Source organism: Heterodontus francisci, chromosome 36, assembly GCF_036365525.1.
Source record: "Heterodontus francisci isolate sHetFra1 chromosome 36, sHetFra1.hap1, whole genome shotgun sequence".
Classification (NCBI taxonomy): Eukaryota; Metazoa; Chordata; class Chondrichthyes; order Heterodontiformes; family Heterodontidae; genus Heterodontus; species Heterodontus francisci.
Window position 1 is genome coordinate 12,420,153 of NC_090406.1, and position 27,904 is coordinate 12,448,056.

The 27,904-nt window shown below is 44.3% G+C and overlaps 1 protein-coding gene across 2 annotated transcripts in view; it reads left to right on the forward strand.

Annotated features, from left to right (window-relative positions):
- Nucleotides 1-1,320: 1,320 nt before the first annotated feature.
- LOC137351354 (calcium/calmodulin-dependent protein kinase type IV-like) overlaps nt 1,321-27,904 on the forward strand; it is a 146,192-nt gene continuing 119,608 nt past the window's right edge. Inside the window, exons 1-2 of one of the 2 annotated variants that reach the window (XM_068015798.1) lie at nt 1,321-1,607; nt 12,832-12,897. In XM_068015798.1, coding sequence (XP_067871899.1) covers nt 1,486-1,607; nt 12,832-12,897 — 188 coding nt within the window. In that variant the 5' untranslated portion in view covers nt 1,321-1,485. The remainder of the gene's footprint in view (nt 1,608-12,831; nt 12,898-27,904) is intronic. The other variant, XM_068015799.1, reaches the window with a different exon arrangement.

Consider the following 27,904-nt stretch of genomic DNA (forward strand, 5'->3'; position numbering starts at 1 on the left):
CGGCTGCCTCCAACGAGGATGGCGGTCTCCGTAGGCAGCAGGGGGCTGCTCCGCTGGTGTGAAAGTTCCGTCGACGCCACAAAATCGCCCCTAATTGGGATCGTAACCACCTGAATTAGCTGCCCACCTCCGTGTAGCAGCTGATCCAGTTACCAGCCGACCCCAGGAAAGTCCCCCAGCGGTGGGAAAGCTTCGGGGAGCCATCTCAATGTGGCTCCCCCCCACCGTCCCCCATATTCCCAGCACCCCTACCACCAGCCCTGTGTTTCCACTTTTATAGGGAAGAGCAAATCACTGTAACAGATAGTCACTAAAAATCAAATAGGGAATTCAGAAGAAATACTTTTACCCAGAGCGTGATGAGAATGTGGAGCTCTGCCACACAGGGAGTAGTTGAGGCGAATAGTATAGATATATTTAAGGGAAAGCTAGATAAGCATATGAGGGAGAAGGGAATAGAGGGTTATGCTGATAGAAACAAAAACAAGAAGTGCTGGAATCACTCAGCAGATTGGACTGCACCTTCTCCTTTGTTATCTCTTGCCCCACCCCCACCTCACTTGCTTACAATCTGTGTCTTTTCTAATATTTGTCAGTTCCGAAGAAGGGTCACTGACCCGAAACGTTAACTCTACTTCTCTTTCCACAGATGCTGCCAGACCTGCTGAGTGATTCCAGCACTTCTTGTTTTTGTTTCAGATTTCCAGCATCCGCAGTATTTTGCTTTTATGTTATGCTGATAGAGTTGGATGAGGAAGAATGGGAGGAGGCTCGAATGGAGATTAATAACCTGGCATATTGTATGTAATTCCTGAGCAGCCTTCTACCCAAACTACGACACCCATAATTCACAGTACCTTACAATATAACGTTCAGCAAAACTACATCACTTCTGTTCCTGTGTGGATAAGAGCAGCGAGCAACTGTTGTACTTATTTTTTATCAAGACCCGCGGCAAATGAGATTTCCTTTCTAAAAAAATAAGCACTGTAAGCTGATATTTTCCCTTCAGTGAAATCTGACATAAGAAATCACTAATTGCAGTTTTGCAACTCCTTGGCTTTAAGAACACAGGGTAACCTCGAAATGTCAATCATCTCCCGGCTCCGGTTGCCATAGCACCCGACGATTGACATGTGGACTGACCAAACACTGGCCAGCTCCAGGTAAGGGCCCCCGTCTTACACTGGGTGTCAATGCACCAATCAGCGGCGAGTGGGCGGAGTGCCTCGACAGTGTCAAAAAGACGGCAGGTGAATGTTTCGAAAGCTTTTTGAAATCAGAATAATATTTTGGACGGGCGGGGGGCGGGGGAAGTAGTTGCTCAGTCCAGCTGCCCATTGCATTAAAGAAATTTGCATGTGGCACGTGTCTTTGACTTATTAACAGTTCTGCAAAAATAAAATAGAATTGGGCGACCAGCTTTTATATGCAGAAAAAAAGGAAGATCAAATAAGATTGGAAGAAAATACCAGTGTAGAATATATGATATCCATGATCATCATGCCAGCCTCCAGGTCTGGAACTAGCTGCGACTACTGGATAGATGGATCCCACAGAGAGATAGCCTTTGAAGATTACTACACAGTGGCACAGGAATTAGGAAGGTACTGTATTACAGACAATATTTTCATATGAGGGGGGTCTACCTGCGGGCAGTGGCATGTGATGCAGCCTAAACTGCCCGAGTCCCGCAGCCACAAAATGCGTTACCAATTCATCGCTCTGATTCTTTGCCTGTGTTAAAAACACGCCGTGAGATTTTTAAAAATGCATCGGTTTATCAGGAATTAAAAAGAAACAAATTGTCTTTTTTGCTAGTAGCCTCTCATCTGCAGCGTTGCAAAAGAAACTTTATTTATAAAAAGATTATAGGGCAGTACAAAGGCTGAATACAGTAGGACAAGCAACTGTGTAGTAACAATGTTTTCTCAATGAAATAATATGAGATGCATCAATTATACAATGTAGCCGAGTCTATATACTATGTACTCAACTAGATCCACCAAGTTACTCGTTAGAATTATGTTTCAAATGTCAGATTTTTTTGGACACATACTCTTCATTCACTTAAATAGAGTTTCATAGGTTGCAACAAACTGTAACACTCATCGCTAATTTATTTTATTATAATTCCGAATATTTCCTCTATGTGTCATAGGTTTTTTGATTTCATATCTGTAAATCCCGGAGGCGGGGAGTCCACGCGGTCATCAGATTCTCGTCCATCTCCACATGTTATTTCAAGAGTTTGATGTTCCGATTTTTTTTATCTGTTGACTTGCTAGTATGTTATTTCAGTTTGTCAGTGTATTTTAGAAAGGTTCTTTTCAACGATGGTACTGTTATCCTTTGGGTTGTTCAGTGTTGTTCAGGGGTGGGATCCTTGGGACTGCATGGGGTCCTAGGGAATTTAAAAAAAACAATTGTTCATGGGATATGGGTATCGTTAGCAAGGCCAGTATGTGTCAGTATTTACAGGGGACCCCTGGTGTTGGTGGGTCAATATTTGTTGGGAGTCCCTGGAAATGTTTAAGTATTTGCAGAAGCCCTGGGGGGGTGTACATATTTGCCAGAGATCCTTGGGGTGGTGTCAATATTTGAATGAGGTTCTCGAAGGTGTTGTTAGTCTTTGAATGAGGTTCTCGAAGGTGTTGTTAGTCTTTGAAAGGGGTCCCTGGAATATTTGAAGGGGATCCTAGGGAGTGTCAATATTTGCAGGAGCCCCTGAGAGTTTATCAGTATTTTCAGGGAGCCCTGAAATTGTGTTAGCATTTGCAGGGGATTTCTCAGAGCGTGTTACTATTTCCAGGGGGGTCCGAGGGAATGTGCCATTATTTGAAGCGGGTTCCCGGTGGTTTATCAGTATTTGCTGGGTGCTCCCAGAAGTATGTCAGTACTAATAGGAGATCCCACACACAGAAAAGTTAAAAACCACTGCTTCGTGTTGGCCAGTTTGATTCAATGGTGCCTTTGTTCAACATTGTTGCTGCAGGTTTACAGGTGTAAGTTATTCAAGGTCTTTTTCTTAGTTGGCTCTGGTGGTCACCTGAAATTAGTGCAATCTTTATTTTAATGCTGAAAGGCTCCTGTATCCATTTAAGACCTGGACTCCTAAATTAGTTTCAATCAATCACATGCTTCAGCTTGGTATTTCTGGATCTTGAGCTGCCTGACAGTTGGCTCCTGGAGGGACCGCTGGAGGTCATTCAAATTTTGCATTCCTCCTAGTGCCACAAAAAACTGCAGACCACTGACGGCTCGCCTTGCGGACTTACCTGTGGTCCTCAGCGCCAGCTGAAAGTTTTTAGGTCCTGACAGGCAAGTTGGGCAGTGCAGCTCGCCTGAATTATAATGTTGAGGGCCGACGTTTAGGTGTGCTAATGAATTTAGGCCCCAATGTCTTAACTGCAGACTGAAATATATGTGTAAACTGCTACCAAATTCTGGTTTTGCTGCTTAGTCAGTAATTCCAGAGCTGGGTTATTTTATGGAACAGAGGGAGTTCTGTGTGATTTGACCGACTGGACATAACAGGAATCCATTGTGGCACAAAATTAGTAATGCTGTCAAAATATAACTCAATGTTCGAAGTGTGTGTGTATAGCTGCTTACAGTTTTAATGCTTAATTTTTTACAGAACTCATTTTTCACCCATTGCCCTGTTTAGAGACTCTTCCAGTGTGCAACATGTCAAATAAACTCATTTGTTGCTATTTTAAACCGAACACCTCCTTTTGTTGGAATCTGTGGTTAAAAAAAATCTATTTGAATACAAGAAAATAAACAAAAGGTGAAATTTCTAGAGGAACTGCCCAGCATGTACAGGTCAAGTGTGATGGCAGTTTCAGTTGCTTTATTGCTGCTGTGTTTGCAAGACTCTCCCTACTTGATAAAGATGTAAGTATTTCCTTCTCCACACTGAGTGAAGAACACTTCGGATGGATTTTCTGTTAAGATAGTGAAAGTAACACCTTTGTATCATTTAAGAGATGGTCAGATGCAATGATTGTGGTGGTGGGGTGGATGTGGTCTGTTTTTCTGGATGGTTGAATTATGCTGACCGGCATGGTCTACCTCCAGTAGTACTTATCATGTGATACAGAAGAGATATCATGGGGGTAAACTTAACCTACCTCACCAGGCAGGAATCCTACAGCATCAGATGAAACTACAATGAAGAGTAAAATCTAGCACGATGTAAAACCAGCATTGGACCCAATTTTGTCAATTTCTTGATGGATGGGTTAGGTTAATAGTGCTGCCATTATGACACTGCTGAGATGTAAACCTGCTGACAATTTGAGACTGGCTATCACTGGTACAAGGCACGGCAGCTGGGGAGCAGATGGCTTACTGGGCATTGAGCAAGGTTTAAAAATATGATAGTATGTGGTGCCAAATGATGCTTACTTGAGAAATGTGGCTGAAAGGAGAAGAACAGGATCATAAAGCTATTGTGGGGCCTGGTGGACAGTGTATACCCATCAAATATATGCATGCAGTGTTAGATTGAGAGGTTTTAACTACTTAATGATACTTATCTTAGTTTAGTTGCTTTATTTCTCCATATCTGACAGATTGTGGTTTTAATTGCACTGCTATTCTCATATATTGTAATCCAAGGTTCACTTCCTGACCTATGCGAGTCAGCTGGTCTCAGCCAGGGTGGCAGTAGAGTTGCTACAATTGGAAATATAGGATATGTAGGAGTAGGAAACTGACCATGATTCCCATTCCTGTCATCCATCTAGTGACTCTTTCTAGAAAGTATGCGTGTCTGGATATTGGGTGAGTACAGAACTGGGCCTATTATGTTGGTCTCTGTGGTCAAATATAAATACTATTACCATTCACTGCCCACATTACCACAAGAAGAATTAGCAAGGCACCACAATATGCCCAGTCCCTATAGAATTGTACCTCATGAAGAATGAAAGCCTTCAGGATGGGAGGGGAAAAATTTGCTCAAAGGAAGACATCTGGTAACAACAGGAGAACATTTTTTTTTTAAAGTACAAAGAGTCAGAATGAATAGATTACATTAGATTAAGTAATAAAGAGCTTTCATTTATATGGTGTATTTTGTGTCCTTGGTACATGCCAAAGAGCCTTACAGCCAATGCATTACTTTTAAACTTCCATCAGATGGGCAAATGCAGCAGCCAATCTTTACACAGTAAGGTTCCACAAACAACATAAATGATCAGTTTTTTTTTAGTGTGTTTGGATTAGAAGAGAAAAGAAAGATGATACAGCTTAGATTTAAATAGTGCCTTTGATGTAAGGAATTATTCCAAGGTGCTCGACAGGACTACTGTAGGCATCAGGCAGAAAGTAGAGAAGTTAGGGGAAATGACCAAAAGCACTGATGCAGTGTAGGTTTTGAAGAGGATTATGAAGAGGAAGAGATAGGTGGAAAGGCAAAAGAGGAAGGTGGGAAAGAGGATGGGGAGGAAAGGAAGATGGTCCAGTAGAAGAACAATGTTTTAAATTATTTAATTTACCATATTTTAAACATGTATTTGCTTTTGCCAATTTGCATTAATATTATAGTTATTCAGCTACTCTTAACATTTTCATTATTGGTAATAATAATGTTCAACTTTAATGTTTGAGCTAAAAACAACACTTGAAAAATGGTTGGCTGAGGAAGCCTGCTATTTCCTCAGTTCTGACAGCAGTCTATATGTGAATAATAATTTTTGCCTTGAGATTAGGCTCTTGGATCATTAGCACATGCTAATTCATTGGAGGGATAAACCTGTTTAAAATGAATGAGTTCATGTCCATGTTAATTTAACAGACAAAGGAATTTCATATTCCAGAAACGTAGGCTGCAAAATTGGACAGGGCCTGAAATCATGTGCAGGGATCACGATGCGGGATTGCCCGATGCCCATTGCTTTCGATGCAGTCAGCACGCAATCTTCATGCTGCCTGCTAATTTAGAGATGTTTGTAGCTAATCGTGCTGTAGACTGGCTGCACGCCTGAGCAGCGGGGTGCAAAATCATGAGAGGTTAGCATGAAGTAAAGCTAGCCTGCATTACTTAAAGCCAGCCTGTACCTTCTTAAAGGGAAGGTGCATTGTGGCTGGAACAGGTGCTAGAAGTGGTTCTAAAAGTGATTTTGACATAGGAAACACTCAATAATGGCATAACATGGAAAAGAGCAGTCACAAAACATTTCTGATTCTGCACTGAAGGCTTGGTGCAGGAGGTGGAGAAGAAGTCAGGAGGCCCTCCAGACACTGAGTCAGACTGGATAGCCTTGATAGGGAGTTGAGACCTGAGGACCTGAATCATAGACGCATAGAAATTTACAGCATGGGAGGAGGCCATTCATCCCATCATGTGCGTGCTGGCCAATAAGTAGCCATCAGGCTAATTCCACTTTCCAACTCTTGGTCTGTAACCTTGTAGGTTATGGCACTTCAGGAACATATGAAAGTACTTTTCAAATGTTATGAGAGTTTCTGCCTCTACCACCTGTTCAGGCAGTGAGTTCCAGATCCCCACCACCCATCTGGGTGAAAAAATTTCCCCTCAAATCCCCTCTAAACATCCTACCTCTTACCCTAACTCTATGCCCCCTGGTTATGGACCCCTCAACCAAGGGGAATAGGGCCTTCCTATCCACTCTATCTAGACCTCTCATAATTTTCTACACTCCAATTAGGTCTCCCCTCAGCCTCCTATGTTCCAAAGAAAAGAACCGTAGCCTATCCAATCTTTCCTCATAACTAAAGTTCTCCAGACCAGGCACAATCTCGGAAATCTCCTCTGTACCCTGTCTAGTACTATCACATGTTTCCTGTAGTGCGGTGACCAGACTGCACACAGTACTCCAGCTGTGGCCTAATTAGTGTTTTATATAGTTCCAACATACCTCCCAGCTCTTATATTCGATGCGTCGGCTAATAAAGGCACGTATCCCATATGCTTTCTTGACCACCTTATCCACCTGTCCAGCCACCTTCAGGAATCTGTGGACATGCACTCCAAGGTCCCTCTGTTCTCCTACACTTCACAGTATCCTGCCATTTATTGTGTATTCCCTTGCCTTGCTAATCTTCCCCAAATGCATGACTTCACACTTCTTCAGACTGAAATCCATTTGCCATTGTTCCGCTCACCTGACTAGTCCATTGATATCTCACTGCAGTCTACAGCTATCTTCTTCATTATCAACCACACGGCCAATTTTTGTATCATCTGCAAAACTTCTTAATCATTCCCACTGAGCCCTGCAGAACCCCATTAGAAATAGCCTTCCCGTCACAAAAACATCGACCATTACCCTTTTGGATTACCCAATTTTGGATCCAACTTGCCACTTTGTCTCAGATCCCATGAGCTTTTACCTTCGTGACCAGTCTGCCATGTAGAACCTTATCAAAAGTCTTGTTAAAATCCATATAAACTCCTCCTCAAAAAATTCAATAATATTAGACAGACATGACCTTCCCTTAACAACTCTGTGTCTTTCTAAATGAAGATTTATCCTGTCCTTCTGACTTTTTTCCAATAGTTTTCCCACCACCAAAGTTAAGCTGACAAGCCTGTAATTACTCGGTCTATTCCTTTCTCTCTTTTTAAACAATGGTACAACATTAGCTGTCCTCCAGTCCTGTAGCCAGAGAAGATTGGAAAATGATGATCAGAGCCTCTGCTATTTCTTCTCTTGCTTCCCTTAATAGCCTAGGATCCATTTTGTCTGGGCCTGGGGAACTAACCACATTCTAATAAATTAAACCCCTTAATACTTACTCTCTCATGATGTTAACTTCATCTAATATTTCACACACTCCTCCTCCCTGATTGCAATGTCTGTGTCATCCCTCTTTTTTGTGAAAACAGACACAAAGTATTCATTAAGAATCATGCCAATGTCCTCCACCTCCACATACAGGTTACTCTTATGGTTCCTAATAGGCCCTACTCTTTCTTTAATTATCCTCTTGCTCTTTATATATTTATATAAAATCATTGGGTTTTCCTTGATTTTACTTGCCAATATTTTTTCATGCCCTCTCTTTGCTTTCCTAATTTCCTTTTTAATTTCACCCCTACACTTTTTCTACCTGGAGAGCAGCAAAAAATTCAATGGCCTCACATTTTTTTTTTATTCATTCATGGGAAGTAGGCGTCACTGGCCAGGCCAGCATTTATTGCCCATCCATAATTGCCCTTGAGAAGGTGGTGGTGAGCTGCCTTCTTGAACCGCTGCAGTCCATTTGGGGTAGGTATACCCACAGTGCTGTTAGGAAGGGAGTTCCAGGATTTTGATCCAGCGACAGTGAAGGAACGGCGATATAGTTCCAAGTCAGGATGGTGTGTGACTTGAAGGGGAACTTGCAGGTCGTGGTGTTCCCATGTATTTGCTGCCCTTGTCCTTCTAGTTGGTAGAGGTCGCGGGTTTGGAAGGTGCTGTCTAAGGAGCCTTGGTGCTTTGCTGAGTGGTCAAGGTCAGTGAATGTATCCTCAAATGCTGGAACCCACCAACTGCACAACTAGCTTCATATACTGTTCAAAGCACCACACCCCATCACTCACCTACCAACAATCTCTATAAATCATGACTGATATCTAACATTCATAGCTTCACCTCACCCTCACATATTTCACACTGCTGTAAGCCTCACACCCATACCTCACACGCTGCCAGTTATTCAACAATGACAACCGCATCATCCAAACACTCTCACCGAAACATATCCCTCTCTCTTGCAACACAAGTTGGTGCACAATTAGAGGCAGGAGGACCTAACCGGCAGGGGACAAGCAGGGCTACATTTCCTGAGTCTGATGGAGAGAATGGTGGTCATCTTTATCCCACAGATGGTGTAAGGACGCACCTTCCCCAGCCCCCTCTCTCACGTCACCACAACATTACCCTTGTGCCTTTCTCCTTTCAGATACTCAAGAATTGCAGCCCAACCAGGCAGTGGTGGAAAAGCCATGAGGTGGAAGAGCAGGAAGACAGTGATGAAGAAGAAACATCAACATTTGCTCTTACACTCAAAGCCACCAGCTCAGATACTGACACTGCATATACTTTAGGGTCTGAACAGATTGCTGGGCTGCCATATCTGCATGTGGTGGGACACCATACACAAGTAGCTTGCAGCCAGTGCCAGGGTAACACAGGTCTAAAGTACGAGGTCGCACACAAATTCTGCTGCAAAGGATTCAGACTTTGATGGGCCAGCTGCAGAAGAAGGCTGATGAGTATGCACAATGAAATTCTTGGTACATTGTGGTCAATGTCAACGAGCATGGAGGAATCTGGCTCCAACTTTGCTCAGAGCTTGGAGCCCATCCTTTCCAGCGTGGAAATACTGGCCAACTCCATTAACACACTTGCAGACCCAACCATGAAACAATGTCTGATGGCTGATGTCTCAGCATCCATTGCAGCACAAGCAGAAGGCATCCAATGTCTGGGTGTTGCAGAGGAAGCTCAGACTGAAGTCAAGGAAGCTCAGACTGAAGTCATGCAAGCTCAGACTGCTCTCCTGCAAGCTGAGCTTCCTGCCATGTAAGGTCAGACTTCTTCCATCATGGCTGCAAATACCAGTGTTCAAAGGAGCTTGCAGTGTGTTATGGCCATTCTCCTATAGATTGCTCGGGATGCTGAGGCACTGCCCCAGGGGAGTGGCAATGGCTCCATGGAGCACAAGCCTTCTGTCCTGTCTCAGGATGACAGCTTTCATCCTCCCACCACTGCCACTCCTCCAGTCCCCCTGTTGTTGCTTGTCAGCCAGCCAGCCCTGATTTCTGCTGCTCATGCCAAGATTGTGCAGTCCGAGGCCAGGCTGCCTACACTCAAAGCTGCTCGAGATCATCCTCCAAGGCCATCTGCAGTCTCCTCAACTGAAAGTTAGCAGCCTTCCATCATCCATGCAGCAGCCACTGGGGTAGCACTGCATAGGAGCACAAGGCCAGGCAAAGGCACATGGAAGGCGGACAAAAAGGGAATGCACAAGGGTGATTAGTTGACATTTGTACGCAACGTGGCATGATTTGATGTATAAATTTGGTCTTGAATGTTTATTTTGTGGTGGCTTTTATTTTTGCATAGTGGCCAATTTGATGTTGTTGTGGTCAGTTAACAGAGCGAAGGCAAGGTGTAGAACTGTTGGTGAACGGGGAATTGGGGTTGCGTTTATTAGTACTGGAGTCAGATGAGTCAATTACAGAGAGCAAGTCCAAAAAGGGGCTGTGTTTATTGCCTCATCCCTTCCTTTTCTCCTACTCAGCTGGTTGCCCTATAGCTAGCTGGTGGCAATGGTTGTGCCTTATGATGGCGAGGTTCTACAGCATGCAGCAGACCACCACAAATTTTTATGCACATTCTGCTGATTACTGCTGGGCTCTTGAAGAGCAGTCCAGGCAGCGGAAGTGCTCTTTAAACACCCCCGATGGTCTACTTTATTGCATTTCATGTGACAGCATGGCTTTTGTTATATGCATGCTGCACACATGTACGTGCCTAGCACATCAAAGTCGTGAGCCAAGTTATCAAAGGGTAGCCCTTGTTACCCAGATTGTCATGGTGGCTCAAATGCTGATAGCACAGTGGACGATTGCAGAATGAAGACATCATGACTGCTACCAGGATACTGGCATTGACCTGCATGATACATTGCATGTGGTGGCACACCAGCTGGATGTTGAGGGAGTGGAATCCCTTTCCATTGCGGTTCCATCTCAGAGTTGGCATGCGGCATCTACGAAGCGAGGTGCCCGCAGCCAGTAGCATCCTGCCATCCTTGCGAAGACACATATTTGTTCTGCCTGCTTCTCTCTGGCAAGAGAGAAGGTAATGTATTCAGTTGTCTTGGAATACAGTGCTTTAGTGGTCTCCATTATGCAACAGTCACTGGCAAACTGGGAGATGTTGCAAACATCACGTGCCCCAGTCTGGAACCAGCCAGACGCATGAAAGTTCATGGCCATGGTATCTTCCACAGTCACTGGCAATGCCCGGCTGTTTGGTTGCAGATGTATCTGCAGCAGGTGGAAGATTTCAGTGAGGATGTCCTTAGTGAAGCAGAGATGTCTGACACACCATTGTTGCTGAGGTCGGAGTAGAAAAATTGCTCCCTGAACATTCTTGGTGGAAATGCCTCCTGCTGGTGTGGAAGGTGCTGAAGGACTTTGTCCTGACTTCAGAGATTCTGCACAAACCACTTGCTCCTAGACATGGGCGACGAAGTATGCATTTCCCTTGGTCTACAGCATGACAGGGAGAATAAAAGAGGCGACACAGAATAGGACAAGCTGCTGGAAGACAGTGGGTGAAGGGGATGAAGTCCTCTGTGTTGCCTCTGATTTAATGATCCCATTAAATAGTGCTGGTGGGGTGTCCTTCCTACTGCTGAATGCGTGGTTGACTGCATGAGGTTAAGAGAGGGTGTTAGTCGGAGCACTGAGCTTCGAAATGACAGCACTGGTGTCAAATCAGTGTTACACATGAACGACATTAGGATCTGCCTACTCTGCACTCTTCTGGCAGACGCTGTGTGTGCATGCACTAACACCCTCACCAAAATGACACCTGGAGCAGCTCACACCAGAAGTGTGTGTGCGTGCACCACATACACTATCTTGGCAGCAAAATGGCACTCATAGCGCAGAAGAAACAGGCGCTAAGGAGCCAAATTTTGTAGCCGTAAACTCAAGGCATCTCTCATTAAATGTGCCATTTTAACACAATTTCAAACATATGCAAAATGTTTTGGTGCAGGCAAATTTTGAAAAGTCAATGTCTGCTTGTCTTTGTGAACTAGCTATTGGACAAAACTTATTTTTGGAACAGAGGAATTGCTGGACAATAAAAGGCCAATGTTCATTTAGTTTGCCTTACACAATCCTGGTAGTGGCATGATACAAAGTCATAGTCTACAATGGATCCAGAAATAGCACGAGGAAAACCCCAGTGGTGGAGAGCTTTTTGCACCAGAGATCCAAAGTCAACTTTTTCCTTCCAAAAACCCCACACTTAACATTTTGGGCTGGATTTAGTTGTGCTGGTGGGCCCCCAGTGCTGGGCCACCCCGGACTTTCGGAACTGCCAGCGTGATTCAATGGCTCTGAAGCACCTGGCAGCAGGATCCCTATCCCTTCAAGGACGCGGATCCCACCTCCAAGAGCTGTAGCAGTGCCAGTGGGAGAGGTGGCCATTGCCAGTATTATAGGAAGCCTGGGAACAGGCCCAGCACTGGAGCCAGCACAGGAGATAAGTGAGGCGAGGTCACCGAGGCCAGTCCGGCAGACCCCAGAGATTGGAAGGGGGTGGGCGTTGGGGTGGGGTGGGGGGGGTGGTGGTTACCTTTGCTGCCAGGGGCCGCAGATTGCTCACAGAGGAGGTTACCCCTCCTCACCAAAGCTCACAAGGAGATCACCTCATTTTACTGGGTGACCTCCCTGCGTGGCGGAGCCGCCCTCCCCCCACAAACCCCCTCCGCTGCTGGTTTAATTCCAGCGGCAGCAGGAAGAGGCCCTTAAGTAGCCAACAATTGGGCACTTAGGGGCCTCAATTGGCCTCTAGACGGGAAGGCCGTCTTCGCCCTTTTCTGCCCCCGGCTTTATCGCAGTGCGACAGTAAGGCGACGAGCCCTCCCACACTACCACCCTCTGCACCTCCGAGCCCATCTCCTGAAGGGCGGATTAAATTCAGCCCTTCATGTCTCAAATTACTCATATACTGCATCCCCAAAATGTTATTTTGTAATTTGCCTTTGAATGAATCAATACTAATTGCTTCCACCTTCTTCCTAGGGAGTCTGTTCCATAGATTGACCACAAATCTATTGTTTTCACAGATTAGTTTGGAATTTATCTACTTTCAAGCACAGGATGTGTCCTCTGGTTCCAATGTCCTGGACAAGGTGAAATAGCTTTTCATGGCCTACATTATCTTGTCCTTTTAGAATTCTATGTACGGAAATCATATCATCTCTCAAACCTCTCTTTTCAATGAGAACATGCCAATTTACTTTATTGCACTATCATTCTAGGTCCCCACCTGCCAAGAATGAGGCACAGTAATTTTGTCATGAACATTGATTTTAAACTGTTACTGGAGTGAAGAAAGGACTTGTTAAACAGATCAGCCATGGCTGGAAAAGACATTTAACAGACAGTGTTTGGAAGGACAAATCAGCCATTCCCTGACACATTCAATCGACAATGGACTTTTGATCACCAGACATTGAAGGTGGGGGTGCTCGCATTCCAGGTTGACTGCTAAGATGGCCGAATACACAAATGGGCAGGGTTAAACCAGCTAGTCACATGACTAACCTGCTGGGCAACCTGAGTTTTTTGAACTTGTGCAAACAGTTTGCGCAGAAAGTCTGTTTGCTCCTGGACTGAGAAGATCTCTCCTGTCTGCTCCCATCTCTTTCTCACAAACCTTTGAATCCACTGAAGACACATGAACCCCAAGAGAGAAAAGTCTCCCACAGTGAACAAGGATAAAGAAGAATACTAAGTCCCAACGAAAAGCAAGATCTACCTAAAATCAAGGACTCTACAATGAGCTTGAAGAACTGTAACAACAACTCTTCAGATATTGCCTCAAACCTTTCCACTTTATTTTTCTTCTGCTCTTTTCTGTCTGTATTTGCATGTGTGCATTGCGTATGAATGCTAGCGTGGGCGCGTTGTGTATCCGTAGGCGTCAACCAAATTAGAGTTTAAGTTGAACAAATTTCAACTTTTCATCTTTAAACCTAAGAAAGCCTGTTTGTGCTGGTTTCTTTGCCTTATCATTGGAAAGCAGTGAACAAGGATTCACCAAGGGGGGAGCTAAAACACAGTGTGTTTAAATTTAAAACCTGCTATGGTAAGACCAGGTGAAGGCTGAGAGGGACCCCTAGACCCTTTTCTCAGCTGGTCGTAACAGCAGGCACAAATAGTCATACAAATACAATCTGTCTTTTATGGATTAATGCAAGTATATTAGACACTGACCCAACCAACTATTACTAAAGCTACAAAGTGACAATCCCATACCCTCTTAATCTATTATTCCTTTGCCTTGACTAAATACATTTACCTGCACCTGAGAGTACTGTTGATTGGATTTATACTGAGTGATATGAAACACTGACAGCAGTTAGCACCTCAGTCCTGGGTGTAGTGGGGGTGGATGAAATCGTCTTGTTCTACTGAATAATGATACTGCTAATATGAAAACTGCTTGTTGGGAATCTGCATTGGGGTGGTGGTAGTAGGGGAGGGAGGCATGATGGACCTTTTTTCTTAATAAGCAGAAGATTCAACCAGCTTCCTAAAGACAATCAAGAATCATTCTACTACCAAAATCAAATTGTAATAATGATTTATCTTTCACACTGAGCTCCTGAGAATGGGCATTTTTTAATGCAATTTTACCATACCATCAATCCTTCAGAAAGCACTGACTGTTTTCGAACTTATTTTGGAAATCAATATACTGCAGTCCAACCCCCGCTGATCCTGACCTTGACCAGTATTGTGAGTTAGATATTGTGACAGACACAAGAACGCAAGAAATTTATTTTTTTCGCCAAAGTGTTTAGCAGAAGTAGACCATATGTCCCACCGAACCTGCTCCACCATTCAATACGATCATGGCTGATCTTGGGCTTCAATTTCACTTTCCTGCCCACTCACAATTGTGATCTCACCAATTTTATCCTTGAACTGAAACATGTGTTGCTCTTAGAAAATGGGTCCGTTGACAAATGGCTACAAGCATCATGCTGTTCAGTTTGGAGCTGGCATTGTTAGCAGAAGCTGAGAATTAGCTTCAGTATAGGATGGTCAGGTGGGCAGGCTTCAGTAAAGGGCATGGTGCCACCACCTGTAAGTCAAGCTTCAGTCAAAATCATGACATCAAGGCATCAAGTGGGCTTTCTGGATGAAAACGCAGAAATGGGTGGCAATTGTTGATCCCTGACAGAGTCCAACAAACAGTGGTTGGTGGGATGAGCAGGATGGGAAGGAGGTCAGCAAGATTAGCCTCCAGCAGTTGCACTGGGTGGGATGATTGGTAAGAGGGGAGGATAGGGTAAGTGCTCTGAAGAAAGCAATGATGGGTTCCTCAATGAGGCCTTCACAGAAGACCTACGAAGGCAGTAGCCATGGGTTTAATCCAAAGGGGATTTAAGCTTCGGATAGCATCATGCAATCAGGAAGGCATGGGAGGAGTGATGGTTTTGGTATAGGGATGGGTGGGCAAAGTACCTAAGATGGAAGAAATGAAGGGTGTCAAAACTAGGTGACAGGAAGGGGAGCAGAGAAGGCCTAAAAGGGGCCAAAAGGGGCCAAGAGGGGGAAAAAAGATAAAAGTCACTACCCTAAGTAGAGAGTGCCAGCCAGAATGCACGTGTGAATGGGCATAGAGGGAATTCAGACAACAAAACCATGACAGAGATTAATAGAGACTTATCTTTTGGTCATAAGCAGAGGACAGGGAGGAAATGATTTGTAAAAGTCCTATGTTAAATCTTTGAGACACAGTGGTGAGATGAAGTTAACTTGTAGACAGGTTGGTCAGCTTGGAGCATCAGTAAACTAATGTCCAAGTTCAGAGAAAGTGGTGGAGAGTGGGCATTCAGAGAACTGTTCAAGGCTCAGTGTATAAGTGGGTGTGTCGCTAGAGGTTATTCAGTGGAAAAAGAGGGCTGAGAGGGAGAGGAGAGTTGACCATGAGCTAGCAGAGATTGATCCAAGGCTGTAGCAGATGTGCGTAGTGGCCTCTGGTGTTAGCATTGCACCAGAGATCTGGTATACCAGCAGAGGAACAAGGAGCAGTAGGAATTAAACCATGAGCTGAGAAGTCTAGGGAACCAGAGGAGGTTGAAAGGTTGATTCAATGGATTAATGCAGATGAGGGAGCTGGTTTGAGGAACAGCTTTAGGGAGGTGAGGAGCAAACAAAAGCAGAGGACCAGCGGTAGGAGCTTGAGGAGCTGGTCCAACCCAGTCAAAACTAGGGTGACATAGGAGTTCTGATGGATTAATGAAATCAGCAGCCATGGGATGTAAGTAGAAAGAAATAAAGCTGAGATCATTCAGCAGAAAGGGCACTGAATTCAGAGAGTAGGAGAGCCAGCAGGAACAGGTTAAAGCTAGCTCAACATAGTGAAAAATGTCAAGTAGAAGAGCAGTAAACTGAGCTCATAGAAGCAGACCGGGTACTGGAATAGAAGCACCTCAGCAAAGAGTAGTCTCAGTAGAAAGCAGAAACAACAACAACTTATATTTATATAGCACCTTTAACATAATAAAACATCCCAAGGCACTTCACAGGAGCATTATAAAAAAAAGTATGACACCGAGCCACAAGGAGATATTGGCCTGGATTTTCCCAGCCCTCCTACGTCAGGGGTCGTGGTCGGGGTGGGGGGGGAGGGGCCTGGAAAATACCTCCAGGAGAGGACCACCACGGGCCTTGACACTGGGAAGGCCCCATCCCATATTACCAGCGGCGGCGAGGTCTCGTGGCGGCCCACCTGCTGCTCGGCGACAGGAACATAATTAAAATATGTTAATTTATTTAGATTAATGAATAAATACTTACTGTCCCGCTGTGATATTCCAACCGGTTGCCGGAACTCCCGCACCTTCGTTTGGAGATCCGAGGCGGAACACTGATTGGTAGGGGGGAGCAGGTAGGTTTTCGGGGCCGGTGTGGGGGGGAACACGTAAAACCATTGCAATTGGTGGATGAGATGGCGGGAAGGGGTTGAAGTTAAAAGGTTGTAAATTTTGGGCGGGGGGCAAGATCAGGATCGCTCGTTACGTTTTTTGGGGGGGGGAGAGGGCAATTAATAAATGGTTCAATCATTGCGGGGGGGGATGGGAGAGGGGATTGAAACATTTATTAAATATTTCACTTGAATTTTGTGTCCCCTATAACATTAAAAATTTAAATGATTTGGAAGGGCTTGAAGCCCTTTATAAATGGCGCCAGCACCTGTGCGGTGGCGTCGGACGCCGTTGCCAGGGAGAGAGTGCCAGCCCCTTCTATGTCATCGGGGGACAGGTGGACTGCCCCGACCTTGTAAATGAGCCGCCGCGCTAAATATCACGGCGGCTCCACGGAGCAATTCCAATGCATTCGCCTTGCAGAGATCGGCAGCGAACTGGAAAAATTCAGCCCATTAAGTCAGATGACCAAAAGCTGATCAAAGAGGTAGGTTTTAAAGAGTGTCTTAAAGGAGGAAAGCAAGGTGAAGGGGCAGTGATGCGTATGGAGGGTTTCCAGAGTGTAGGGCTGAGGCAACAGAAGGCACGCACGGCCACCAGTCGTGGAGTGATTAAAATCAGGGGTGCACAAGAGACCAGAATTAGAGGAGCACAGATATCTTGGAGGGTTGTGGGGCTGGAGGAGATTACAGAGATAGGGAGGGGCGAGACCATGGAGGGATTTGAAAACAAGGGTGAGAATTTTAAGATCAGGATGTGGCTTGACTGGGAGCCAATGTAGGTCAGCGAGCACAGGGGTGATAGGGTAATGGGGGTTAGTGCAAGTTAAGACAGGGGCTGCAGAGTTTTGGATGACCTCCAAGTTTACGGAGAGTAGAATGTGGGAGACCAGCCAAGAGTGCATTGGAGTAGTCAAGTCTAGAGGTAACGAAGGTATGAATGAGGGTTTCAGCCACAGATGAGCTGAGACAAGGACGAAGTCGGGCAATGTTACGGAGGTGGAAATAGGCAGTCTTAGCGATGGCACGAATATGAGGTTGGAACACTCATCTCAGGGTCAAATGTGACACCAAGGTTGCAAACAGACTGGCTTAATCTCAGACTGTTGGCAGGGAGAAGAATGGAGTTGGTAGCTAGGGAACAGATTTTGGAGTGGGGACTGAAAACAATGGCTTCAGTCTTCCCAATATTTAGTTGGAGGAAATTTCTGCTCATCCAGTACTGGATGTTGGTTAAGCAGTTCGATAATTTAGCAACAGTGGAGGAGTCGAGAGAAGTGGTGATGAGGTAGAATCGAAGCAGCTCAGCAAATAGTAGTCTCAGTAGAAAGCAGCGATGAAGGTGGAGGTATCAGTAAAGCAGAAAAGCCTGTGGTGAAATGCACTTGAGCCTAGGAGAAAGCGGATTTTTGTCCAGGACCCAACTCAACAGCAGAGTAAAGCTGAGAAGCCACTGGTGCAGCCTGAATGTTGGTAAGTAGCTGCAGTAGGAGGAGGGATAGGTACTGTAGGCTGGAACAGTTCACCTTTAAAGTGAAACAGTTGAGTTGGAGAGCAGCATCATGCCAGCTGAGGCATGCAGTCCAGCTGAGCAGTACACTCCTACTGCAGAGGAGTCCAGGAAATACACGGAATCTACAACTCAGAAATAGGCATCTTAGCCCAACCAGTCAGTGTCAACCTGTTTACCCTCCATGCAAACAAATAGTTGTAATCATATTTAGCCATCCTGTTTCTGTATCATTTCAACCCAATTTCTTTCATCACCTATTTAAGCTAATCTTGAATGCTGACATTGGGCTGAGATGCAGGCCACCACCCTCAATTGGATGGCAGCCTCTTAATTGGCCGCCACTGGTAAAATGCTGCCCAGGGTCCCACTTTCAATCCCAGCAACTCAACATAGCATATAATTCAAGCCATAGTTTGTGCCTCAATCACTGACCCTGAAAGTGAATTCCACAGCCTCACAACTCTCTATGTAGAGGCGTTCCTCTATTTCTTTGTTCTAAATCTCTTACATTTAATTTTGTATCTATGGCCCCTCATTCTTGACCACCCCACTACTGAAAACAGGCTACTTCTGTCTACACTGTCTCATCCTTTCATAATTTTTAACATTTCTAACATATTGTCCCATAATCTATGTTGCTCTAACAAAACAAGACCTATTTTTTCAAGTCATTCTTTGCATTGCATTTCCTCACACCTGCCAGCGTCCTAGTGAGTCTATGTTTTGAATTCTCTCAAGCATCGCTATCCTTCCTAAAGTGTGGAGGGCAATCAAATATGAGCAGAGTTCCAAACAGGATGATTCAAGAATCTAAAACTGAGAAGTTAAGGCAACTCAACTTGTTTTATTTCGAAAAGAGACATCAAATTGAAATTTTCAAGATTCTGAAAGCAATCGTCAAAGCAGATTGAGGTGAAGGGTACACAACTGGGGACACAAGCTAAAAGTGAATGAGTCAGGAGTAAGAAGGAAAGTCAGGCACAAGATTAAGGTCAATAGATTTGTGAGGTATGAGTTTTCAGTGAAGACCATTGAAGCAAACAGTATAATTGGGTTCAAAAGATCTGCTTTTGAAACAAGAAGGGATTGAAGGAGAGTGAGAAGACAAAGTGCTCTGATTTACGAACATACGAATTAGGAGCAGGAGTAGGCCACTCGGCCCCTTGAGACTGCTCCACCATTCAATAACCTCATGGCTGATCTGATTATAACCTCGACTTCCCATTCCAGCCTACCCCCGATAACCTTTCACCCCCTTGCTTATCAAGAATCTAGCTACCTCTGCCTTAAAAGTGCTTCCACTGCCTTTTGAGGAAGAGAGTTCCAAAGACTCATGACCCTCTGAGATAAAAAAATTTCTTCTCATTTCTGTCTTAAATGAGCGACCCCTTATTTTTAATTCAGATTGATCCAAAAAGGGCAGGCTGGTTGAGCATAAAGTAGATACTGAAATTGATCCTCCTAACATCACTTTGCTGGGAGTGGGGCTATTTGAATATGAAGAAGTTCTCCGAAGGGAATATCCCAATTCTGCATGGGGTTGCAGGTGCAACTTTCCATTTGAGACCACGACTGATCTCAATAGGAAGTAATATCTTGTATTTACAACATGTTGCGCACTAAATGGGAGACTGGACTGTTCAGGCTAAATGGCTAGTGTATGGTTCAGAACAACATCAACAGCACAGGTTCAATTCCTGTTCCAGTTTCAGGAAGGCAATGGGAAACCACCTCATATACTCTCTTCCCTGGTCATGCTCATCTCTCCTGCCTGAAGAAAAAAGAGCAGAGGACCTGCCCTTGAGCAGAACACCACCATGGGATGGCATACTAAATTTCTACCATTCAAAAAGTAGTCACATCCTGGATCCTAGAATTGATATACCTCCATGTACTCTAGCATGTCAAAAAGACAGAAGCAATAGGATAAGCTTTGGCATTCTGAGAAAATTAGAAGTTGATCCAGGTAAATTCTTCATTGTGACAAGTTCAAATAACCGAAGACACAAGTGATTTCAGTCTAATTCCCTATTTAGGGTCCATACTCACTAACATTTAATGGGTCATACTTGGAAAGCATTAATTTTTCTTCATCCAGATTATTCAAACTGTCTTTATATGCTAACCCCCCACTGTGTGACATAGTAGACTGGTACTGCAACATGATGCTACACCTCGACAGTGCTTTTTCCTTCTTAAAATATATTTTAGTTGCATGCTATAGTACTTTAATTCATTCAGAATGAAGTAAGTTTTTTTTTTCAGGTAGCTGTTTTCATTGCCGCCTGTCAATTGCATCGTGATATGTTAATATTAAGCTGAGAAGGTCATTATACTACTGAGTCTTCTCAGTACTAATCCCTGTGGCAAAATATGCTTTCACTGACAGTTCTGACTTCAGACTTAGTGTTCAAATTGCTGCACTCTCAGTGTATTGTGAAGATGGACTCAACCACTTTCCATTTCCTGTCATAATCAACCTTCTAACTTGTTAAATGTCTCTCTTTTGAACCCACATTCATATGTTTGAAATATATATCTCCTTCAAACAGCTAAAGTCTGCAGACTTCCTTGCACAGCTGTGGGATTGAGTCCCTGGGTGCCTGTAATGTTTCTAATGGTCTGGCAACACCCTGAAACAGCTGAATTATGCACATTGAATTACTCCTTTGTGGACGGAGGATGCCATTTACTGACCTAGGTCTCAGTTGTCAGAAATGGATTTGCAAAGCTGTCATGAAAGTACCTACTAAGCTGATTAAATAGGTAATCAGATTCACTTAAAGTACCATTGCAGTTGTAATCACCTTAAAGGGCCAATATATTTTGTAGGTCCAGCTTAGAGCTGATACTAACAGGACAAAGTCATCACCAAACAGTAAGAGGACAAACAACATGCACTCTGTTGCTGTTGTAGCTGTCGTCATCCTTCGTGATGAGAAAGGTGATGAAAAAGAAATGAGGACATACAAGCACAGAGTTTTAAGGAAAAAAAGCATATCTAAAGGAGAGGATCTGCAGTGCCATACCTAGGGCTAACTATGGAACAGTATTTCAGGAGTTTGAGCCTTTGCAGTGAAGCAATTACTGGAGTATGTTAAACAGTAGCAGAAGATTCAAGGGTCTAGGTGTTTCAACCCTCTGCCTGTGTCTGTGACGATCACACCTTATCTGAATCTTTTCACCATTGACACTTTCTAATCACCTGAATGAATGTCCACCAGAGTGAGTTAAAGAACAATATCCACCTGCATTCAGGACATGACTAAATCACTATTCCAGAAAAGTTGCAATTAATTGCTTCCATTTCCATAGAAATTTTCGGCAATAGTTTGAGAAGTTTCCATGCTATTGTCGCCATCACCAAAGTCTTGGGTGTCATTGACCACAATCATAAGGGTGCCCACAGATAATCCTTTTGCTTATATAAACCAGAGTCTTCAATTCAGTCAATCTGTAGATTGTCTGTGATGTCCACTGAAGAATCTTGCATGTGAATGTGTAATATCTGCAATCAGTCCATGGTTCCTTACTCAGCCAGTCGTCTCTGGCTATGATTTTGAACATGATGGGCTGACTTGATATCTGGGGTTATTGGGAAGTTGGGCAACAGCTTGGAAACATGACTCATGATGCTCCCTCACAATCCACAGGTGATATCAGAACAAAGCTAGAACTGGATATGCATTTTTCACAATTCCATCATTTGATATTCTCACGATGAGACTCAGTGGCCTTGATCACTCAGGTAGAGGGCTAAGGGCTTTCCATTAAAGCTAGTGAGAGTCTACAGATTGATTTTAGCCTGCTGCATGACAAAAACGGAACCACTTTTCAACCAGTGATGAACATGGCCATTCCTTGGCTATGGAAAATAAAGGGCTCCAGTTGCCTTCACCAGCAAAAAATGACATAGCATTAGCCCAGGAAGTAATCTAATTTCCACCCATTTTAGTTATTGAATCTCCAGTGCCAAGATAGGATGCTTCATACACCAATCTGTCTGATACCAGGCACAAAAGAGGGTACATCATATCAGTCTAGTACCCATGGATTAAGCAGACATGTTCATAATGATTCCTCAATATAATAAGTTGTTAACCATAGTAAAGCTTGTTTTTCTCTTTTTACTGCACAACTAACCATTCACACTGAAGGCAGGATTATTTTTCCATGGGCACCAGCAGCCTGCCCGTACCATTCTTCACTTGAGCCTAGACATCAGTGGGATCTTTGCAGAAGGCTCAATGGTAATCCTAATCCTATCCTCACCCAAAGTTCATACAAATGCACTTCCAGTAAAAAGTGGTCTCACTGGATAGCTATCAGGAATATGACACTGACCTTCTTTCTCTATTCTCTGGTGCTAATTGTGACATCTCTACTGTCGTATTTAATTTGGCAGCAGTTGAATCTGGGAAGACCCTGTACGGCACATTATCAAACCACATGGCATATTTAACCTTTGAATTGTCATGAAATCCTACTATCAAAACATCTAGGAAAACTTCATGTTTTAAAAGCAAAATGAACCAAACATCTTTGATCAAATTCAGCCTGCCAAGCCTTGATTTTTGTTCCCAGAGCCATCTTTGAAAAAATGATTTGATGCAGTTCTTGTTCAAACTAGCATTAATTACCACAATTTTCTGGAGTTTCACTTGAGTGATCCTATCAAAATTGTACAGTCAGGCTTTTCTTCCCTTATTGTAATAACTATATATCAATAGAAGTAAGCATGGCACTGTGTATTTTTCGAGTTAAATAGATCTAGGCTTTGATAAGTGAACATTTGGCAAGCTTCTGGCCTCATCAGTTGTTCAAAGGATGATTTGAATAGAGATAACTTTCTGATCAGGGTTATTTATACTCTAATGAAGGACCAACGATGCATCACAAAAATACATGTACTCTTGAGCCAGAGTGTGATTGACTATCACAGCCACAATATTTGGCCAAAATCCAGCAAAGAAACTCATTCACAGTAGTAACTTGTCCTCCAGCCATTCCTTTCCCTTGTTTTATAAAATTTGAGTGTAAACAGCATTTTTATTTCTTATATATATGCTTTAAATAGAGAACACAGGTAATTTATAATAGTTAACAAAAGCAACAGAATATTTGGGTCACACAACCAGTACTGGGAAAAAGGTTCAATAACTATTGGTCTGCCAGCAGAATAGAAACTCAAGGATTACTTTTTATCTTCATATAAATAGACTTTCAGATTTATTGAAAACAGGCTGTGAAAGCCCAACATCGAGAGTTTCATGTTTTTGGAACTGCAGTGCTGCAAGAGTATATTAACAGTGAAAAACATATTTTCTGATACATTTAGCTTATCATTCTTCTACTTTCAGTGGTCCATTTCTAGTTAACTAGTTGAGGTCAGTGCTAATTTCAAGCTCTGAATAATAATACAGGGATGAGGATTCTGGTGCATGTTCAGATTCTTGTGCTGACTGGAGTACAGTGACACTCCATTGACACCAATTTCTACTTCTTGATAAATCAGAAAATCATCCACCTGTACCACTACCCCTCCCCACAACTGCCCAAGCTGTCCCGACCATATTTATCACATTAAGCCCCTCAATTTCATTAATGGCCTCCCTGCTTCTACTCTCCACAAATTACAACTTATTCAGACTGCTGCCACGGCACCCCATCTTCTTCTCTCTCACAATTCTTTCGCCTTTTGGTGTCCGTTCCTGTCTTCAAAAGCTTCCTCATAGCCCTTCTGTTTGGGATTTTCAGTTTCCATATATTTTTCTCAACCTGGCACCCATTGTTTTGCAGTAGCCTGTAAAAGCATCTTGAATACATCTGTCTGTGTCAGAGGTGCTTTAGAAACAGAAGCCACTTTTGCCATGATAGATTCTTCTTTGCTTTGCTTGACAATAGCAAAATTGAGACTGAAGTTTCTATAATAGGGTTGCACTACAAAATGATATAGCTTTCCTCTTCAGACTACTGGAAAATGAAGCATTTGGCAATAAAACAATTATAAGTCTGCCTATTTTTCCAGGATTACTGCAGCAATATTTTGCATGTCTCGATTACACCATCCTGTTTGGAGAAAGTTGCAAACGCCCACATCTGACATGACAAGAAGATAATGAAGCATACACAGAGACAAGCAAGGGATAAATTACATCAGGTTTAAAAAAAAAGGACATGTTGAAAAGCACAGTGATTGTCTAATTAAGTAGGGGGAGAATGCAAGAGAAATGAGCTGCATTTCCTTTATTACTAACTTGCTTGGCTGTTATTATAGACAAAATAGTGTTTCCATTTCCTTGTGTGTTTTTTATAGAGAAATCCAGGTGAAGGCAAGTCTGAAGTACTGGAACAGAAACAGAAAATGATGGAAATACTCAGCATGTCAGGCAGCATCTGTGAAGAGAGAAAAACAGAGGACAGAATTTTTCCCTCGGTGAATGGAGCCGTCCACCGACTGAAAAGTCAGTGGCGAACCCGCCTCCGCCTGGCCTGGGGATCCAGACCACATTTGCGGTCCCCAGGCCTTTAATTGGTCCGAGGTGGGACTTCCACCTCATTGAGGCAGGAAGTCCCGCCTAATGGAGCTGCCGGCCAACCAGAGGGCCAGCAGCTGTCTGTCCCAGCAGCGCCAGAGGGAGCGGTGGCCACTGCTGGGACTGCAACCCAGCTGAAGATGAAAGATGGCCAGGAGCTTGGAGAACGGGTAGGTTTTTGGGGCCTCGCTGGGGGCAATCGGTTGGGCCTCGGCGATGGCAAGCGTGGTTGATTGGAGGGACGGGGAGCGTGTTGTGCATTGGGGATGGTTGGGGCACCGGGGACAGCCCTCCGTCGGGCACAGAGTGCCCGATCAGGAGGCCTTGCCCCCCCCCACCTACCGAGCCTGTCGGAAAGCTGCGTACTTTTAACAAGTGGCTTTTCTCGGGCCTGGGATGCCCGCCAGCCAAGAGTACAATCCCTGTTAACTGGCCACTTAAGGGCCTTGATTGGCCTGGGGTAGGCGGGCCATTTTGCGTTGCCGCCGCCCTGCGTAAAGTGGCAGTGGAGACGGGAGCGGGTCGGGAAGGGCCCCCTGAGCCTTCCGTTCCATTTTACACCCCCTGCCACCATCCCGCTCTTTGGGGGGGGTCTTAAAATTCCGGCCAGAGTTAACTTTTCAGGTTGTGACCTTTCGACCTGAAACATTAACTCCGTTTCTCTCTCCACAGATGTTGCCTCACCTGCTGAATATTTCTCGCATTTTCTGTTTTTGTTTCAACTTTCCAGCATCCGCAGTCTTTTGCTTCTGTAAGTACTGGACACTGGCAAGGTTGAAAAGTATAATTGTTTGCTTTAAAGAGTAAATGACAATGAACAGGGATTTAAATACCTACCATGTGATGTTGCAAAATTGCAGAAAGACCGCAGAGCTTTATGTAAAATGCAGCATTCATGAAGCTGGCATCATCTCATTATGCCCACTGTTGCTTCATTCTTCACACATCATGGAGCTGAAGGCAAGGGGATTGTTCTGTTCCGATGTCATGGGTTGGTTTATTTTTCAGACAAAATGTGGTTTATAATTTGTACAGTGTTTAAATTTTGTTTTTAAGTTGCAGGGGAAATTTTGTGTGTTTGCCATATGAAAAACGTATGGACTCCAAGTGGGGTATGGATTTAACTTCCTGTAGCTAACATGCTTGAGTACAACTCTGAACTATTGAAACAGTTGTTAACACATTTATTTCATGATTTCCAAACTTTATTGAAGGGTAGGGGTACAACTCCTTATAAGCATTGACCCACTCTGGGAGAACCCCTATCGTAAGGTCTCTGGCAGCTAAATAAAGGAAAATAGCACTATCATTGCAGAAAATGATTTTAAAAAAAATATTCTTTGGCCTGGTGGAATGAAAAAAGCTGCTCACTTGTTGGTGGATTTTGCACCTATCAGGAATCAGCCTTTTCTCAGTCTTCTCGGTCAGAAAATTAAAAAAGTTTAAGCTACCAGGTTTCCAAGCTTGAATGGAATGGGAAGCTGGGGGAATAGAAGAGGAGGGTGAAAAAAGTTTGAGGAGAGTGGAAGGAGGCTAGGGGCCTGAGGGTTTATTTTGTGTATTACTTTGACACGTATGGAGGTCACAATTTCTGTGTAATCTCAGGTGGCACACTGACTTGTATCTGATCCCTGGCTCCAAAAGGTTGAAAGTCCCTGACTTAGGCAATGAGACATATCGAAAAGAGTCAGAGAGTTATTTACAGCATAGAAGGAGGTCATTTGGTCCATCGAGTCCATGCTGCTTCTCCGCAGTGCAATCCAGTCAGTCCCACACCACCATCCTGCCACCACCAAAATTAAGTCCAGGGGGGGAAGGCCTGTGAATAACCTTCACGCCCCGCTGCCAATTGAGGCCCTTAAGTGGGCAATTAATGCCCAATTAAAGGCTTCCTCCTGCCGCCGCAATTAGCCTAGCAGCAGGCGGGCCTGTCGCCGCACCGGGAGTACGACAAGAAAAGCTGTGCAGGTTGCTTGCCGGCTCCGGGATCTAGGGGGGGGGGGGGCGGGGGTAGATGGGTGGGTCTGAACCCGGCATCAGAAAGGGGGACCCACTGAGTGCTACCCCACTGCCCTTGCTGCTGAACCCCTACACCCTCCTCCCCTGTGACCCACACCCCATGAGACCCCTCCCGCCCTGACCTACCTGTTACCTGGATCCAGTGCCGCTCCTAGGCCTCAGGTGGCGCTGCACCGGCTGCAACCACGACCTCCGAGGTTGTGTTGCTCAGTTGAAGAGCTGCCGCCTCTGATTGGCCAGCAGCCCTCAGAGGGCTGGACTCCCATTGCCAGGATCCTTGATGCCTTAGAAGGCCCGCTACTTTGCAATTGGCAATTGATTCGGCGAGCCTCCCAAAAAAGGGCCAACATGGAGTTCCCGCTGGCGCTTTTGCTGGAGGTCGAGTCTCCTGTTGCCCGGATAAAATCCCAGCCTTTATTTCCTTCAAGTACCCATCCAATTTCTTTTTGAAATCAGTGATTGTCTTCGCTTTCACGACACTTGTGGGCAGTGAGTTCCAGGTCACTACCACTCGCTGTGTAAAAAAGTTCTTCCTCACATTTCCCCTGCATCTCTTGCCCAAAACCTTCAATCTATGTTCCATAGTCCTTATACCATCAGTTAATGGGAACAGTTTTTCCTTGTCTAACTCATCTAAGCTTGTCATAATCTTGTACACCTCCATCAAATTTCCCATCAATCTTCTTTGCTCCAGGGAGAACAACCCCAGCTTTTCCAACATAACCTTGTAACTAAAATCCCTTATCACTGGAACCATTCTGGTAAATCACATCTGCACCCTTTCAATGACCCTCATATCCTTCCTAAAGTGTGGTGACCAGACTGGACACAATACTCTAGTTGGGGCCTAACTAGACCTTTATAAGGTTCAGCATAGCTTCCCTGTTTTTGTACTCCATGCCTCTATTTATTAAGCCTAAGATCCCATATGTTTTGCTAAGCATTCTCTCAATATGTCCTGCCACCTTCAAAGATCGGTGCACATGCATCCCCAGATCACTCTGTTCCTGCACACTCTTTAGAACTGTGCCATTAAGTCTATATTGCGTCACTGTGCCAAAATGCATCACCTCACACTTGTCTGTATGAAATTCCATCTGCCAACTTGTCTGCCCATTCTGCTAGCTTAT